This window comes from Stegostoma tigrinum, chromosome 15, assembly GCF_030684315.1.
Source record: "Stegostoma tigrinum isolate sSteTig4 chromosome 15, sSteTig4.hap1, whole genome shotgun sequence".
NCBI classification, from domain to species: Eukaryota; Metazoa; Chordata; class Chondrichthyes; order Orectolobiformes; family Stegostomatidae; genus Stegostoma; species Stegostoma tigrinum.
This window is the reverse complement of record NC_081368.1, coordinates 13401170-13420094: the sequence shown is the minus strand read 5'-3', so window position 1 is coordinate 13420094 and position 18925 is coordinate 13401170. Positions and strand designations below refer to the sequence as shown.

The 18925-nt window shown below is 41.1% G+C and overlaps 1 protein-coding gene across 3 annotated transcripts in view; it reads right to left on the bottom strand.

Annotated features, from left to right (window-relative positions):
• Nucleotides 1-18925, bottom strand: part of tbc1d8b (TBC1 domain family member 8B) — a 78143-nt gene that overhangs the window by 19236 nt on the left and 39982 nt on the right. For all 3 annotated transcript variants that reach the window (XM_048544218.1, XM_048544219.1, XM_048544220.1), the window contains 4 exons: nt 17703-17853; nt 13603-13817; nt 10230-10347; nt 1473-1758 (listed from right to left, as the gene is read on the bottom strand). In XM_048544218.1, coding sequence (XP_048400175.1) covers nt 1473-1758; nt 10230-10347; nt 13603-13817; nt 17703-17853 — 770 coding nt within the window. The remainder of the gene's footprint in view (nt 1-1472; nt 1759-10229; nt 10348-13602; nt 13818-17702; nt 17854-18925) is intronic.

Here is an 18925-nt window from a genome sequence, read left to right as displayed (position 1 = left end):
CTTGATCCCTTTAACTACAAGAGATATAGCTACCTCCCACTTGTAAACACAAAGTTTTGGCCTCAATCACTTTGGTAGAGAATTTCACACGCTCACCGCTCACTGGGTGATGAAATTTCTCCCCAGCCCAATCCCTTATCCTGAACCTATGTCCCCTGGTTCTAGACTCCCTCACCATCAGGAACATTCTTCCTGATTTCCTGTTTCATCCTGTCAGAATTTTGTAGATTTCTGTGTGATCCCAGTTTATTCTTCAGAGTTCCAGTGAATACAATCCCAGCTGGCTCAACCACTCCTCATATGTCAATCCTACCATATCAGGAATCAATTTGGAAAACCTTTGCTGCACTCCCTCAATAGCAAAAACATCCTTACTCATGATAGGAGGTCAAAACTGCACACCAGGTGTAGCCTCACCAATAACCTGTACATTTACAAAAAGACATGCATTACAACAGTTAACTAGCTCCCATGGATCCTTTTAAACCGAGCAATTTGGCTTCAGTTTGTCAGTTTGAGACATTAAGGGTTGGGCAAAAGCTGCCAGCAAGTTAAGGCATAAATTTGGGGTAGATGCCCAGAACAGTCGAAAGCTAAATGGGAAAAATATTCACCTATATATATGCAGGCAGACATCTATTTGCATGCAGATCTCAAAACTGCACGTAAGAATATATATCCTTGTCACATTAAGTACACACTCCTTCAAGAGGCACTGCAGGACCACCATTAGTAGGAGGGTGTAATTACAAGTTTCCTCAGGTGGTCAAAATAAACGTAGAGACCAAGGCTGAATTCAGTGGTCAGAGCAGTGGGCCTAGCCAATGGCTGGAGAACTTCTAGCAACCATGTTGCTGCAATTTCAGGCTCCCTGAGCCAATTCAATGCAACTTAACTAATTTGCAGTGCGGTCTAACTTTTTATTTCTCTCAGTTAAGACAGAGATAAGAAGAATTGAGGCTTGAGAGTTTCTGGCGATCTCTTCGCCAGGGAGTGTTGGAGGCAGCGTAACTGAATGTTTTTAGGACAGAGGTAGATAGATTCTTGACCAGCAAGGGAGTCCTATTATTCCTGATGCAAGTTTGAATGCTCTGGACTTAATATGAGAGGGAAGGAGAATCAAGAGGACCAGTGGGATTTCCATCCTGTATCTTCCTGTCCCATTACATAGCTCCCACTTCCTATCCCACCTCTCTACAGCATCTTATTCTGTCCAAGAACACTCAATGGAAGTTTAAAAATAAGAGATTAGATAGATTTTAACCGGGGAACAAATCACATCTGCGGCCAGGTCCGACTGCAAACCCGCCACCCATCTCCGCGCCCCACCACCACTCCTCAATAATGTTTCACTTAAGATTAGACTACATCCTGATTCCTTGAGCAAATATACATGTCTCTTACTATAGCTGTTTAAATACTACTCCCTCAGAAGTTGTGTAGCAAAATTTTTAAAAAATCAACAGCCATACTTGTTCAAGATTGTCACTGCTTCAGCATCATCTTTGCAGAGTAGCAGCTTGTCCATGTTATAGTCTAGGACTGCCAGGCCCAGCTGCAGGATTGCCTTAATGCCATCATAGAAAAAGCAATCCACGACATTTACTGCACTTTCGATGGGCAACACAGAAATGAAGATAGTGAGAAACCAGGACAAGGAGACAGATGAAAAAAAAGTCATGTCTGTCATGTGTTCAGTCAACTGAGGAAGGTGGCTTCGAATGAATTCTTCAAAAACTGCTTGATCCACGAGAGCACCTGTTAAAATGAGAACACACGTATGTTGATATGCCTCTTTTGAGCTTCACATCATTTTTATGCAGTCACAATTGGAAACTGACTCAAAATACTTCTAGACTCATTCAAACATTCTGAAATGCTAATTAGGTTGAATCAATGACTGAACAGACACTGTGTTCACTCAGAGACAAACAGCTATAAGCCATGAAACGAAGGTAAGTAGCTGATGAACAGCAAGGGGTTTTAGGAGTTTCTTTGTCAATCATAGCCGTGACAAACCAATTTGCGTACATCATGCAAACACTGGAGCTAGTGTTATACTTCTGCAACGTTGACTGCAAGCTACAGAAACTAAGAAGTGACAACATGCAGAGAGGGAAAAAAGATAAACATCTATTAAGAGAAACTTTGGGGGAGAAGTAATAGAACCAAACTGCAGTTTAAAATAAAAATTCATAGGCTGCTGGATATCTGAAATAAAAAGTGCTGGAAGCATTCAACAGGACCAGCAATAATCATGGAGGGAGAGAGAAAAAGTTCACATTTCAAGTCAAGCAAGAACGTTCTCCAGATTGGTGCAATTAATTTGTTGTACCCCACCTTCCAGATGCGAGTAAAGTTGGATTGGTAAAATGAAAGGCATTAATTAGGGAAGTACTACAAGCTTAGAATATGACTAGAGTTGAGTGAGATACACTCAATAACAGAGACAGCTAAAGAGAAGACGATGGCAAAATACAGGAGTAAATCTTCGAAGGAAGCAGGCCTGAATTAAAGGGGTTTAAACCACAGGGATGGATTACAGTGCAGAGGATTTACTTAATTTCAAATACGGGGATTTAATCACATTTCAACAAGGCTCATCTTCACTTTTTGAGACAAGTTTTTTGTAATAAATGCAACTGACATTCATAAAAATCATGTCACTACTGGCTACAAAAGGTCTTGAGGAATGAATTTTTGTCGTGGCCCAAATCTCAGTCTAATACAGACAACAGAGGGATAAAGAAAATGAACTACTTTTAGACTTATATTGGACTACAATGTGACATGGAGGAAGTGACCATATTGTAGCAAAATTTGTTGGCAACACAAAAATAGGTGGAAAGGTAGATCACAAGAAGATGGAAACAGTTTGAGTGAGGAAAAAAACAAAAACAAAAGAATTGCAGATGCTGGAAATCAAACAAAAACAAAATCAAAATTGGTGGAAAAACTCATCAGGTGTGGCGTATCTGTGATGAGAAATCAGTGTAAACATTTCAGGTCAAATGCATTCTGAAAAAAAGATCACTGGAACTGAAACGTTAGCTCTGATTTCTCACCACAGAAACTGCCAGGCCTGCTGAGATTCCCAGCATTTTCTATTTTAGTCCACAGAGAGTTATTGATAGGTTAAGTAAGTTGGCAATAAGTTGGCAAATGAAGTAGTGTGGAAACATGTGAAGTTGCTCATTTAATAAGGGAGAACAAAAAAATCAGAATATAATTTAAATGGAGAGAAACAGCAGAAAGCTGCATTACAAAGGAGCCTGGAGGTATTTGTACATGAAACACAAAGCTAGCTCACAGGTACATCAGGTAATCAGAAAGGCTAATGGAATGTTGGTCCTTACACTCCAACTCCCTTAAAATAACAGTAGGAAAGTCTTGCTCCAATTGTATGAGGCGCTGGTGAGAACACTAGGAGTACTAAGAGAAGTTTTGGTGCTCTTATTTAAGGAAATATATTATTTCATTAGAGGCAGTTCAGAGAAGGTTCAATAGGATGATGGAGGGATTGTCTTATGAACAAAGATCAAACAGATTGGGACTCTACTCTTTGGCATTTAGAAGAATGAGGGGTGATCTAATTGAAACACGTAAGATTCGTAAAGGGCTTGACAGGGTAAATGCTGAGAGTATGTTTCCTCTCATGAGTGTGTCTATGCCCACGGGACATAGACTCAGAATAGACGGGCACCAATTTCAGAGCAAGATGAGAAGAAATTTCTTCTGAGGGTTGAGAGCCTTTGAAATTCGTTGCCACAGACAGCAGTGGGGGCAGAGCACTTGTTTTATATTTAAGGTTGAGATAGATTCTTGAACAACAGAGGAATCAAGGATTACAGGCAAAACACAGGAAAGTGGACGTGCGGAATGTTGGATCAGCTGTGATCTTATTGAAGGCAGGGCAGGTTCAGGGGGCTGGATGGCCTCCACCTGTACCTATTATATCATAAAACCCTGAGAAATAACGATTAAGGAATGCAACAACCACATGCTTACACTGCGAAACTTTCTGGTGAAGTTGAGAGATAATAAAGCAGAGTTCAAAGATCTTGAATGCAATCAATTACAACATTCACCCCACAGGTTTTCCTGAACGTCTTGTTTCTACCACCCCCAAACAATCTGCTTGACATACGTTGTATCATCATTTTGAACTTGTAAAAAAATGGCTTTTAAGTCAACTGACATAGTATATGACATGTTAAGTAAAATGAGCACATGCAAAAATACAAGTGATAGAAAGTTAACACTAAATGGGGCAGTTTTCCCTACTTCAGTTGTGCATTTGGTCAATGGACCACTACATTTTCCATTCCTGAGCCTACGGTCTTTAAGAGCTGAAAGAACTTAACAATATCATTTCATGAATTTTTTGGAAAAGTTATCTAAAATTAAAAAAACTGAAGGCATTAAAATTAATGGTAAAGTAAAATTTAGATCTGAAACTGAAGATACGTGACAAATCAACAAGTCAGATACTGTCAAGACTGAATGTGACGGAACTCTAAACATGCATTTTGAGGGAGACAGAATCTCATCTTTTATGCATTTATCACTGAAACATATTGTGTTCAAACCAAAATCATTGAAAAAAGTATTCAGCAATGGATACAAAATTTCAAGTGAAAGTAAACTCTTCTACAAAATATCATTGAGATATTTTATTGGAGATTTCATCTGAACAGCACTTCAAGCTGAGCTAATTATAAGTAAAAATTTCAGACAAGGACAACAAAATAATTGGACAAGGAACTGGAAGCAAATGCTAATTCATAGTATTAACCCTTTAGTTTTATTGGTGCTATATCTCCATAAAAGCATACAAACTCAGAATTTTCATACTTGTCTATTATTACAGTAGGTCAGTATCATGACATAGGCCTATTAACCAAACACACAAACGAGTTAGGGAAAACTTCCACATTTAACGTAAGGAAACTGCTTTCTAACTTCCAAAATGTCAACACTACATGTCGCAGGCAGATTGTATGGGGTGACGGAAGTATGATTTAGGGATCAGAACAGAAATTCAGATGGAAGCCAAGTGTCGAGTGAATTATCAAGTGTCTGTTCTTATGAAAACAGACCTCCGAGATGTAGCACATTTAAACCCATACCGAGTTAATAAAAGTACATCAGCCATATCTGAGAGGGCATGTAGTCCAAAGAATACCTGGTGCCAAACTGCACTGGTGTGTGACTGGTGTGTGAATAGTACTGACTCCAGCACCTTCAGGATGTCAGCTGAGAGGGCATAACCAGGAAGCAGCATGCCCTCAGGCAACAGAAGCGTAGTTATTCTTGAGAGGGAGAAAATGAGTAATTATCTCTCGGGACGGATCAGATGCAATGTGCCCTTGTGCTGGACAGAATTTGACACAGATGCACAGAATCAGTTTTGATCTATAGGAGCCAAGACACTTTCACAGTCAACAAAGTAATGTGATGGCACAAGGGCAGCTCTTAAAAATTTAATTCTGAACTAAACAGGTAGCAGTGAATTAGTGCTAGTCGATACAAGTAAGTTTCCAGTATCAACAATTAAAAGAGTTCTCAATCTTTGGTAGGTTTTAACATGCTGACCCAAATAAGGCAGCATTTCAGTATGCTTTAAATGCAAATGAGCTGGTGCATGAGTCACTGATGAAAGACATACCATATGAACATGGCTCTTTTGTAACACAGCTGATATGAAAATTTCTAATTCATACCCACACTCTGGGGTGCCAACATCAAAGGGTTTTTGCTTGTCTTCTTTGTTCTCTATTTGGCTGCTGCCTCAGGAGGACAGAATTGGATTTTAATGTAATTATACAACATCAAACATGGCTCTTTATTATTTTAAATGCTTGCAGTGAGAAGGATAATATAGTATGCCACCATGGCACCAGTTCAATAGCTTGAATTTTACACAAAATCCCACAATAGACCAAAGTACTGAACAGAATGGCAGACAGTCTCCCAACCTAATCCATTCAGCAAGTATGGGTGCCTTTCAGCAAGCTTTTGGCAATGCTTGGTCCAATAGGAGCAGAAAATCACCAGGAAAATGGACCTGCACAATAAAAAGTTTAGGTTTTACACACAGGCTAGATCCTAACAATAACCTGCATTTCTAAGTATAATAAAATAGTAACTGTAGCAGATGTAAATTTTATGGAATGCTTTAAAGGATAGAGTAATGGAAAGGATTTAAGAAAACAGCAGCTGAAGGCAAGGTGGAGGATGGCTTATGAAAATTGGGACATATGCGAGGCTTGAATTGGAGGACTGCAAAGATTTTGCATGATCGCACAGCTGCAGAAGTTGACATGGGTAAACAGGTGAAACCATGGAAGGATTTAAGCAGGAAGATGAGAAATTTTACAATCAAGATCTTGCTGAACCAAGATCTAACGTAGGTTAGGAATACAGAGTACTGGGCTAACGGTAAGTTTCTTGGTAGTGCGGACAAGCAGAGGGGTCTCTGTGTCTATGTGCATAGATCCCTGAAAGTTGCCACCCAGGTTGAGAGGGTTGTTAAGAAGGCGTATGGTGTATTAGGTTTTATTGGTCGAGGGATTGAGCTTCGGAGCTATGAGGTCATGTTGCAGCTGTACAAAACTCTAGTGCGGCCACAATGAGAATATTGCGTACGGTTCTGGTCGCTGCATTACAGGAAGGATGTGGAAGCATTGGAAAAGGTGCAGAGGAGATTTACCAGGATGTTGCCTGGTATGGAGGGAAAGTCTTAGGATGAAAGGCTGAGGGACTTGAGGTTGTTTTCGTAAGAGAGAAGAAGGTTAAGAGGTGACTTAATAGAGACATACAAGATGACCAGAGCATTAGATAGGGTGGACAGTGAGGACCCTTTTCCTCGGATGGTGGTGGCTAGCACAAGGGGACATAGCTTTAAATTGAGGGGTGACAGATACAGGACAGATGTCAGAGGTATGTTCTTTACTCAGAGAGTAGTAAGGGCGTGGAAGCCATGCCTGCAACAGTAGTAGACTCGCCAACTTTAAGGGCATTTAAATGATCAGTGGATAAACATACGGATGATAATGGAATAGTGTAGGTTAGATGGGCTTCAGATTGGTTTCACAGGTTGGCGCAACATCGAGGACTGAAAGGCCTCGACTGCGCTGTAACGTTCTATGTTAACTAACAGTAAGTTAATGGGCAAATGCATCTTGATTCAAGGGTTATGAGAAGGAGAGCAGATTTTTAAATGAGCTCATGTTGACGGAAGCTGGAAGGCTGGTTAGAAGCACACTGTTGTTTCAAAATTAAGCTGTTTCAAACAGACCGAGGCAATGGTGGAAGATGGACTATATCATGGGGTTGGAACTGGACATGAAGAACAGACCATCTTCAACATGTTAACAACACTTCCATGTAACTACACGACATGTGTGGTTTCCGCTAGAGCTGCCAGCCTGCGCTACAATCACAGTATGTGGAAGATGAAAAATGGAGAAGAATGAAAAATCTCCAGTGCAGCTCTAACAATTAATCCTCTCAGTTAGTCCAAACTTCTCAAGAATGCTTTTGTGCTGTGGGGAAATATTCACGTGTACATAAACCAGTGGCTTTCAATACATATGTTTCTGAATAGCGATATGGTCTACTGATATGTGAGCAGGTCAAAATGCTAAAACAAATTTTTAATTGCCTGGAGCCAAATAAGTCTTTAAGACAGGAGTTCAGTCAATGAAAAGTCACTTCTTAAATCAAAACTTGTTGTTTCTCAATGTTAGCTAATGTTAATAATAGACAAATCATATTCAGGAATTAAACCTGCATGATTAATCCTAACTTCATTTATTATTGAAGGCTGAATCGCTTAAATAAGCGCATACACATTAAACAGGTTTAGGGCATGTCCACAGGTATGCATGGCTCAGGAACTGGGCAGGGTGGGGGGACGGTGGTGGGGAGCGCGAAAAGAGACAAGATCAAGAAGGAAGTAGGGGGCAACAGCTGGTGGCAAAAAAGAGTGAGATGGGGCAGATGAGAATAGGAAAGGAGAACAAGAGCAGGAAGGATGATTTTTCCGAAGAAGGGTCTAGGCCCGAAACGTCGGCCTTCCTGCTCCTCTGATGCTGCTTGGCCTGCTGTGTTGATCTAGCTCTACACCTTGTTATCACTGTTATTTCATCATTGTTGAGTCAAAATCCTGGAATTCCCTCCCTAATAGTACTGTGGATGCTGCTACATTTAAAGGGCCACAGTGTATCAAGAAAGCAGTTCACCATTACCTCCTCCTGAGCAAATGAGGATGGGCAATAAATATTGGCACAGCAGGAATAACCACATTCCTTTGAATGAATTTAAGAAAGCACATTATTACGTTTAACGCAGCAATACATCACAAACAGAATTTTCTGCCATGGAAAAGGGTTGTGGCCAGAACATTAAATGTTGCCTAGAGGAGTTAGACAGAGTTCTTGGGGCTAAAGGAATCATAGAATCATCGAATCTTCACAGAATCCCTACAATGTGGAAATAGGCCATTAGGCGCTATAAGCCCACACCGCCCCTCTAAAGAGGATGCCAACTAGGTCCATCCCCCTACCCTTTCCCTGCAACCCTACATTTCCCATGGCAAATCCACCTAACTTAGACAGCATATGGGGAGAAACTGGGAACAGGCTACACTGTTGGATGATCATCTATGATCGTATTGAATGGCAGAATAGGCTCAAAGGGCTGAATGGCCTCCTCCTGTCCTATTTTTTAGATTAGATTAGATTCCCTACAGTGTGGAAACAGGGCCTTCGGCTCAACAAGTCCACACAGCCCCTTGAAATGTCCCACCCAGACCCATTCCCCTATAACCCACACACCCCTGAACACTACGGGCAATTTAGCATCGCCAATCCACCTAGCCTGCACATCTCTGGACTGTGGGAGGAAACCGAAGCAGCTAGAGGAAACCCACACAGACACAGGGAGAACATGCAAACTCCACACAGACAGTCGCCCGAGGCTGGGATCGAACCCGGGTCCCTGGCGCTGTGAGGCTGCAGTGCTAACCACTGAGCCACAGTGCCGCCCTTCGGAGTAATTCATATATAAATACCAAAACTTTCAAATGTATAACCTTCACACCAATTTCATTACTCAGGCTTGACAGCTGTAACCAGTTTCAACGTGATAAATTCTGTTCAGCTTATCTCCATCCAAGAAACCTAAAACAAACTGCAAAATAAACTCACTATTGCTCACAAGTTCAATGAATTCAGCTTCTAGCAGTTTTGCAGGATTTCTTACCGGGGAGTATGCAATATTCCTGACTCCACTCTCTGCCACAACACACACCAATCGAATCGCTTCTAGATTTTTCAGCCTGACTCCCTGGAACTCTTGTTGCCAAGCAACAGTACAAGTTTGTTTTCTACTTGTTTTCACAAACTGTTGAACCCCATCTCTTCACCAGAGTTGTAAAACCTCAAGAAGAACGCATGTGTACGAACAGGCTTCCAGACTCTTCGACACCAAGCTCATAGGAACAACTGTAAAATCAGGTCTCCACTTTCTCCAAAATACAAACAGAAATTAAGCTTTAAGTTATACACTGCTCCTGACACTCAACCACTGAACTGTTACAGTGCAGGAGATGGCCATTCTGCCCATGTTGTCGCCACTAATTCTCTAAATGAACAGCATGACTTGACACTATTCATCACCCTGCCCCTGTGACATCCCACAGACTATGTCTCACAATTGTTCAGAATGAGACAAGTGGGGGTGAGATAGAAAAGCAACAGCACAAGAAATTAGAATAGCTGTACGGAATAGGACAATTTCATCATTTCATTTCAGGGGTGGTGGAAAAGTTTAAAAATGGGAATTAGAAAGGAATAGCGGACAGCACTCATCACCAACAAACACTGAAAATTTCAACAGTTTCAAATTTATTAATGAAAATACAAGAGACAACTGGTTATAAAAATATTTTCAAAAATGTTCTTGCAAAACAATTAAATGACATAGCAAATACATTTTACTGCACGTCCCAAAATTAGCACACCACTCAGACCGAGCATGAATATTTTAAAAGCTGAATAAGATTATAAACAACAACCCTGCTTTCTTGCATCACAGCCTCTTTGGACAAACTGCAATTTGAAGGTGGGCAACAGTGCTGCAGTGCTGATTGCCTGATGATCCCATTCAGCAACACAGAACCCCATCACAAAATCATGTATACACCTTCAACAATAAAATCTTACCAATTATTCGTCGATTGAAGTAATCTGGCAGCATTCTTTCACACACAGCAACGAGCAACCAAAAGGCCTCTTCCTCTTTAGCATAAAGCAGTAAAACAGATGTCAAAATGTTCATAGCCTAGGCAAGTGAAGTGAAAGAAAGAAGTTGCCATTACATCACAGCCTACAATAACCTGCAATTATCAATAGAACCAGCCCTGTCAAAAAAACTAAGAAATGCATTGTACACGTCTTTCAAACCAGACTAATTACCATTAACATGATGACTGGGCAGAACGTACTCAGGCTTAGCAATGCTGTGGGTGGTTTGGGGTATGTAAAGTTCATGGGTCCATATAATTCTGGAAGTTGCCACCACCCAAAACAAAGCATACTGCTTTATTACTCCTCCAATCCCAGCTTAAATACTCCCTCCTTCTACCACCAATGCACACTGGCAGATGTATTGTAGGAAGTTCGCAAACCCTCCTTTGATAGAACAGACCAAACCCATAACCCATACAAACTTGAAGGCCAAAAGCAATAAATGTATGGGAATCCAGCCACCTGCAAAGGCCCCTCAGAATCATGCAGCAACCTTGCTTAGAAATACAGTGTCACTTCACTTCTGCTGGGACAAAAACTTAAAACTGTAACTCCCTTCTTAGTAACACTGTAGAAGAAGAAAAGCACATGGACTGCAGCATTTCAAGAAAAATACTCACTAATACCCTCTCAAGTACAAGGGAATGGTCAACAATCTTACCGCTGATGCTCATGTCCCAAAAAGAACTAAAAATATCTATGACAGAATTTGGCGGGGACATGCTTTTCATTCATCTGGACACAATGTCCAATCAATTTTAAATGATCTTACAAATGTTTTGCATGTGTGCACGCACAGCTGGCTTCAAGGAGGACACTAGCATTTGTTCTTTGGTCCTCCCATTGAATATAATGCAGGAACTGCTGCTGTATTTCACTGGGGCTCTTATCTGTTGCTGATATTTGGTCCAAGTCTCACTGCAGTCCATAAGCACAGTGATAACAATTCCTCTGTGAACAAGGACTTTTGTAGAACTGCAAAGGTGGTCATCAAAGACCCACTGTAGTACTTTGCAGAAAGGGAGTACACTTCCGGCACAAATCCCCAAGATGAGTTCACGGAGTCTTCAGGCAAGCAAAAGCCCACCAGGTTTGAAGACCTCAGCTGGAATATTATCAGGGTTACAGGGTTCTCATCTGTTTGATTATTTGTTGCAGCTCTCGTATCGATGGCGAACCACCCACAAACTCTACAAAACAGTATAGCTTGGAATGCATCAAGGTGCCATTGTGGATTCATGGCTGAGGGTTATTATAAATGTTCCAGTGTTGGCAAATGGCATTGTCACCTTCAAGAAAGAAACACCATCCCGTGAGCCAAAAAGGGTTTTTGTACAGTTGTCTCTCATCTACAGACGGCCCGGTTGTCTTCAAAAATCTTTTCATGTTGGGATGGTCAGCCTACCGTTCGACTTCATAAGGTTTCATTTCCCACTGACTGTCTTTTACCTCCTGGATTTATCACTGGGCATTGGTGTTCAGCTCTTGGGAACTTTGCCTTCTTGACTTGTGACCTTGGACTGCTCTGCCAAGCAATGAATGCTGCATGTTTTAGTCCCAAGAGGTCACATAATCCTGTGTAATTTTGATCTCTGCGTCCTGATGATTGTGATGTTTAAGCCCAAAAGTTAGACACAGGTGCCTACAATAAATGATGTAATTTGATCCCACCGTTCTATAACTGAATTGGGAATGTTAAAATTAACCAGAGTGGATGTGAGCGGCATTTAGACTTCTTCTCGGAGGTTGGGTTACTTTAGGACTGAGATTTTTATCTCCTTGTTCTTGGTTTTTTTGGCTATTGCATATCTGTGTACCAGGTGAATGATCATTATCAATTACATGCTGCCTGCTCCACTGAAAGAATTAGTACTTTTTAAAAAATAGTTAGCCCTTTATTAATATTAATTATCAAATTCAAAGTCACAACTTGGCAATAACAGGAATGGACTCACATTATTATGTTGCCATTTCAATACCATAGCCATTTACATCGATTGGTTCATTTGTGAATTAAATATAACTTGTGCATTGTTTCCACTGTTGTACTATAGTATATATTTATTTTGTACAGAAACTGAAGTAAAATGAAGACTTTGTAGCATTTGAAAGCTTTGTAGTTTTCTATGAGACCCTGCATAACATTTACAACAAAGTCAGCTTCTTGTTAAGACTAATGTCTTGAATTTTAGTAACAAGACTATCTACTTTCAGGCTACAATATCACAGATCTACATATAGCCTGAGTAATGTGTTTACTAATGTTTTTCTAATGTCTTTTTGTAACACGTAACACAGCTGAATGATTGACAATACCTTCTCTGTGCAGTGTAGGCAATGTAGTTAGTGATGATAAGGCGAGTATCTTTCCAGTCAAACTTTACATATTGTTGTGACACGTAACTATCTTGAATGTTGTAGTTCCTGGTCTAAAATCTACATCACAACACAACAAAAACTTATTTTCTTTCCAGCAGATACTGAACACATGAAAGTCCATCATCCCAAACTGCTGAAAAAAATCTAAAGTTTTTATTTACTTGATATGGAACTGTATGAGTCTCCACACGAACTATCCTACATGCTGAGACACTGCAGGGAGAGCCAGGGTTAGGAACTACTTACACGTACTGTTGAAACTTCCCAATTCATTCATGAACAACATTGGTTAGAATGACCTAATTATGGGACTCTGGCTTACAGAATCATTTGAGTGGGTGGAACCTCGTCCAGGTCTAATTTTTCCTCAGAACTAACACTATTGAAGCCAAGCTAGATGATCAATTATCAATTGTAAACCAGAGAATTGCAAAAATGCTTGGCTCAGATATCAGATAAATGAATCTGCAACAAATGTTTAACTTGGCTCACATTTCCAGGCATGGCAACCGAACAGCACCTTTACCCCTTAAAGGGATCAAACCTGCTAAAAGTAAGTTCGTACGAGCAGAGCAAAACATGAGCTTCAACCACTTTAGATATATATTCAGTGCAAGACAAAAGTTGCAAGATACTTCAGAAAATGGCACCTGATGCAGGGAAAAAAAAACTGTTTGAAGATAAGAATACAGAAAACTGAATTATGAATTTCCTCCCCCTCAACCACCCACGTTCACAAAATGCATAGTCAACAGTATTTTGTTCAAGGCACAATCTAAATTTATGCAGGATGAAGTTCAAAACTTCACTTATGATTGACTTTATACTAAAGAACCCTGGCAGAAATGATTACAATTTAAAGTGATAAAGCATTAATGACCTATGTGGCAGTAAGGAAGCAACTCCAAACCTGACAGTAGCCTATTTTAGGGTTCCGCGAAGCATAGGCTGTGAGCACTCTCCTCAGCGCAGAGATGCCGGTATCACTTTGGAACGCTGGGTGTTCAGGCAATGAGCGATGCAGATCACGCTCTATCTCATCGGTGGCCAAGGAACAGGTGCCCATTGACCTCTCCACTAACTCGGTATAATAGCCGGGATGAGAAGCCATATCATTATTTGCACCTATGAGTTGACAAACATACAATGTTATGTTGCCGTTGGCCAGAATGCGCACGGTAGCATTGGATACTACATGCATAATACATGAATTGCAATTTATGTTTTCCTCGTGTTGAACTAAGACAAAATGCACTTAGTTAAAAAAAAAATTGCATCAGCTGAATAAATTCTGGAAAAATTTAATAGTCTGATATAATAGTCTATCCAAAGCAAATAAATTCACAAACACTTCGGATTTGCTGGTTAGAATGATCAAGTATTACATCATCTTCCTCTCAGAACATAGAAAAGTACAGCACAGTACAGGCCTTTCAGCCCACGATGTTGTGCCGTGGAATAATCCTAATCCAAAAATAAAATAACCTAACCTACATTCACCCTCAATTCACTGCTGTCCATGTGCATGTCCAGCTGTTGCTTAAATGTCACTAATGACTCCGCTTCCACGACTACCACTGGCAAGCTATTCCATGAGCTCACAACTCTCTGGGTGAAGAACCTCCCTCTGACGTCTCCTCTGTACCTTCCTCCTAACACCTTAAAACTATGACCCCTCGTGGCAGTTAATCCTGCCCTGGGGAAAAGTCTCTGACTATTGACTCTATCCATGCCTCTCATTACCTTGTACACCTCGATCAGGTCACCTCTCTTCCTCCTTCTCTCCAGAGAGAAAAGTTCGAGCTCAGTCAACCTCTCCTCGTAAGACAAGCCCTCCAGTCCAGGCAGCATCCTGCTAAACCTCCTTTGCACCCTCTCCAAAGCCTCCACATCTTTCCTATAATAGGGCGACCAGAACTGGACACAATATTCCAAGTGGATTCTCAGCGGGGTTTTGTAGAGCTGCAGCATAACCTCGCGGCTCTTAAACTCGATCTCCCTGTTAATGAAAGCCAAAACACCATATGCTTTCTTAACAACCTTATCCACCTGGGTGGCAACTTTGAGGGAGCTATGCACTTGAACACCAAGATCCCGCTTTTCCTCCACACTGCTGAGAATCCTGCCTTTAATCCTATATTCAGCATTTAAGTTCGACCTTCCAAAATGCGTCACTTCGCATTTATCCAGGTTGAACTCCATCTGCCATTTCTCAGCCCAGCTCTGTATTCTGTCAATGTCTCGCTGAAGATTGCAATAGCCCTCGATACTATCAACGGCACCTCCAACCTTTGTGTCATCAGCAAACATACTAACCCACCCCTCAACCTCCTCATCCAAATCATTTATAAAAACTACAAAGAGCAGAGGCCCAAGAACAGAGCCCTGTGGGAAACCACTCAGCACTGACCTCTAGGCAGAATACTTACCATCTACAACCACTCTCTGCCTTCTGTCAGCCAAACAATTCTGAATCCTGACAGCCAAATCACTCTGTATCCCATACCTCCTGACTTTATGAATGAGCCTGCCGTGGGGAACCTTATCACATGCTTTGCTGAAGTCCACGTACACCACATCCACTGCTCGACCCTCGTCAACCTGTCTCGTGACTTCCTCAAAAGAACTCATTAAGATTTGTACAAATCTACAAATCAAAATTTCTAGTTTTTTTCATAATTGGTCATTAAAAAACACTTCACCCAACTATCCCAAATGCATTGCAGATGGCAGGAAAATAGTTAACACAAAATTTGAGCAAAATTTACCCTCCCATGTTTACTTAAAGGTGGTGGGCAGCATACAACCATACTAATTAAGAGCAGGAGTCAGCAATTTGGCCTCTCAAGCCTACTGCCATTCAATAAGACCATGGCTGACCTGTTTGTTTCAAATTCCCCATTCCCAGCCACTGTAATAGCCTTTGATTCCACTGCTTAATAAGAACTTATCGACTTCACCTTTAAAGCATTCTATGAACCAGCGTCCACCATGTTATAAAGCAGAGAGTTTCAAGGTCTCGCAACCCTCCGGTGGTGGGGGGGAAAGAGAAAAAATTCTCTGCACCCTTGCCCTAAAAGATCGAACCCTAATTTTTAAACACAAGTAGGCTTGGCTGGGGAAACCAAATCTGAATCAACAGAATAGGCAAAGATTAGAGACAAAAATACTGCAGATATTGGAATACAATGTAGACAAACAGGAGGCTGGAAGAACAGCAAGCCATGCAGCACCTTGAGGAAAGGAGAAGTCAATGTTTTGGGTATTACCCTTCTTTAGGGCTAGATGTGGTGGTAGGGGGAACTGCAGATAAAGGGTGGGCGGCGGCGGTGGCGGGGGGTGGGGTAGTTGGAGACGGAATGGTGCGAAACGTGGATACTGGTAATAGGTACAACCTGGTCGGTCGATGGGAGGGATGAATCCAATTGGTGGCTGGAAGGGAGGGTCAGTAAGTCGAATGGAAGGGAGGCGGTGGGGCTGGAAGGGGAGCGGGGAATGTTTGGAAAGGTCGCTTGAAATTGGAGAACTCAACGTTGAGTCCTCTGGGCTGTAGAGTGCCCAGGTGCAAGATAAGGTATTGTTCCTCAAATTTTGTTCTGATCACTGCAACACTGGAGGAGGCTGAGGATGGACATGTTAGAGGGGGAGTGGGGGTCAGGTTGAATGGGTGATGACAGGGTGGTTGGGCTGGCCATTACGAGCCAAGCGAAGATGCTTGGTGAAACAGTTGCCTAATTTACATTTAACCTCACCGACATAGAAAAGACCACATCAGGAGCACCAGATGCAGTGGACTAGGTTGGAGGAGATGCAGGTGAAGCTCTGTCTCAACAGGAAGGACTGTTTAGCATCCTGGATGGACGTGACGGAGTTGGGGTGCGGGCGGATGCTGCATCTTTTATGCTTACAGGGGAAGGTACTGGGCAGGTTGGATTGTTTGTTGGAGAGTGTGGCATGAACAAAGGAGTGGGAAAGGGACTGGTCCTTGCTGAAGGCAGAGAGGTTTGGGACATTGTTCCGGTTGGTAGGTCTAATTGGACGTGGCAGAAGTGTTGGATGAGGAGGCGAGTGGGGTTGAAAGTGAGGACAAGGGGGACCCTATTTTTGTTGCGTTTTGGGAGCCAGGGGCAAGTGTTTTCGAGATATAGAGTGGGGAACGGAGACTGTATGGTGGAAAGCTCTCTGGATGACAGAGGCAGGAAAACAGCACTGTTCGATAAAGATAAGACATCCAGAAGCTCAGGAGTGGAATGTCCCCTCATGAGAGCAGATATGACGGAGATGGAGGAATTGGGAAAACAGGATGGAGCTTTTGCAGGACACAAGGAAGGAGGTGGTGTAGTTCAGGTAGCCATGCCAGTATGTGGGTTTAGACTAAATGTAGGTCTGTAAGAAATGGGAAATGGCGAGGTGAAGAAAGGAGAGGGAGATATCTTAGTTAGACCAAGTGAATTTCAGGGCAGGTGGAAGTTGTTAGTGAAGTCAAGTCTGAATCAATGGTAGGACTCATTTAATTTTGTTCCTTTCTATTTCCAGGTTCAAGCAACAGTATAAGGTGTGTTAAATCTCAAGTTAAATGCAAAGCTGAATCCATGTAACTAGGCCCTCATTTGCACACACAGATCATATTAGTTGCCCACCTAAGGGGCTAATACTTGCATCAAATCTGGAGAAAGTTCAGTAACTTGTTAAATGTAAAAGTTGCTAAGTGACTGTACTTCATTTTATTCCAAATTTAATTATGCATCCAGCAAAACAATTTGTCCTTACCTGTTAAAAATGACACCCTCTCATCACAATCACTGCCCTCCCAAGAGTTGAAAAGGAAACGGAATTTATTGGCCCTTACTTTAAAATGAATGCAATTATGCCATATACATTTATAGGCATTCACGGCACTTCCAAAAAAAAAGGGACAGACTTCCTGTGTATTTCTGAAAACTTTAGAGTTACTAAACGTGAAGCATTGCATAAGATAGGTTTTGAAATCACACCATTAACAGTACGCACCCGAGAACAATAACCAAAGTTCTCCTCTTAACGCTTCTGGAATTCCACGCATGACTAGATCTCGAGTCTTTTTAGTGCGAAACATACACACTCCATGACCGTACTCCACAAAATGAATGTTCCACGATTGTACCTTCATCTTTTCTTTCAACTGCAAATGACAAAGGACAGTTTAAAAAATGACCTAATTCTTAAACAAGATTCAGAACATTTCAGCTTTGCCATTTAAGGTGGGGAGAGGTAACACTTTTGCCAATTGATTACAGACAGACTATCCAAAAAAATTCAAAGAAGTTAGATACACAGGCAGGGTATAGGCCAAGGGGGGAAATGATCTGGTTTTTGCAAATCCAGATCTGTGAACATTGGGAGATAGGGCAAATTAGTTCTTAACAGTGTTGTGGGTTGTTTTATATAGAATACTATTAATTGCTTTAGGATGTTGTAAATGGTTTTAGAAAGCTGTTGCAGTATAATTGGTCAGAGCAGTCAAATGTGAGCAAGTTTTTCTGAGCAGGTTGAGGAATAAGATCAGTCTGAAGCCTCCTCAATGAGATAGAAGCTTCTAATTTATTTTTAGCTTTATAGTTAGAAAACATCAGCCAAGGACAGAAAAGCATCAAAGAAAAAAAAAAGTTGTGTAATTGTAATGACATTGTGTGAACACATTGCAGTGGAGATATATATTTAGTGTTCTCTTTGCTTCTTTCGATAATAGACAATATTTTTCTGCTCATAGCAATGTTATCTACCTGTAAAAACTGATGTTACCCATTTAACCATTTTTTAAAACTAGTCAGATATTTTTCAATTTATGACATTTTCCATCTCCCATAATCCAAAAAATTCAATTAATATTTTTTCCTAAGCAATGTTCTATAGCATAAGACATCACACTTAATTGCATATTTTGATGAAACTCTAACAAATATAGATGAGAGGATTGAATTGATTTACTGCTCTGAATCTCATATAATGGAAATCTGAACAAGCTATAATTAGTCAGCGTTCCTGTAGAAACTTGTGTAATCAATGCAGCCTTATACATCATTGAACTGGAAGGTCTTAAGGTCACTCAGGGTAAACGGAGACAGAATGAGATAATATACTAACATTACAGGATTACAAGTGGAAATAAAAGTGTACTCGCCTAATTGCTGTTGTCATTTTTGTAAAAAGTGAAATACACACACTGATTTTTGCTGGCACTTAAACTCTGGTTC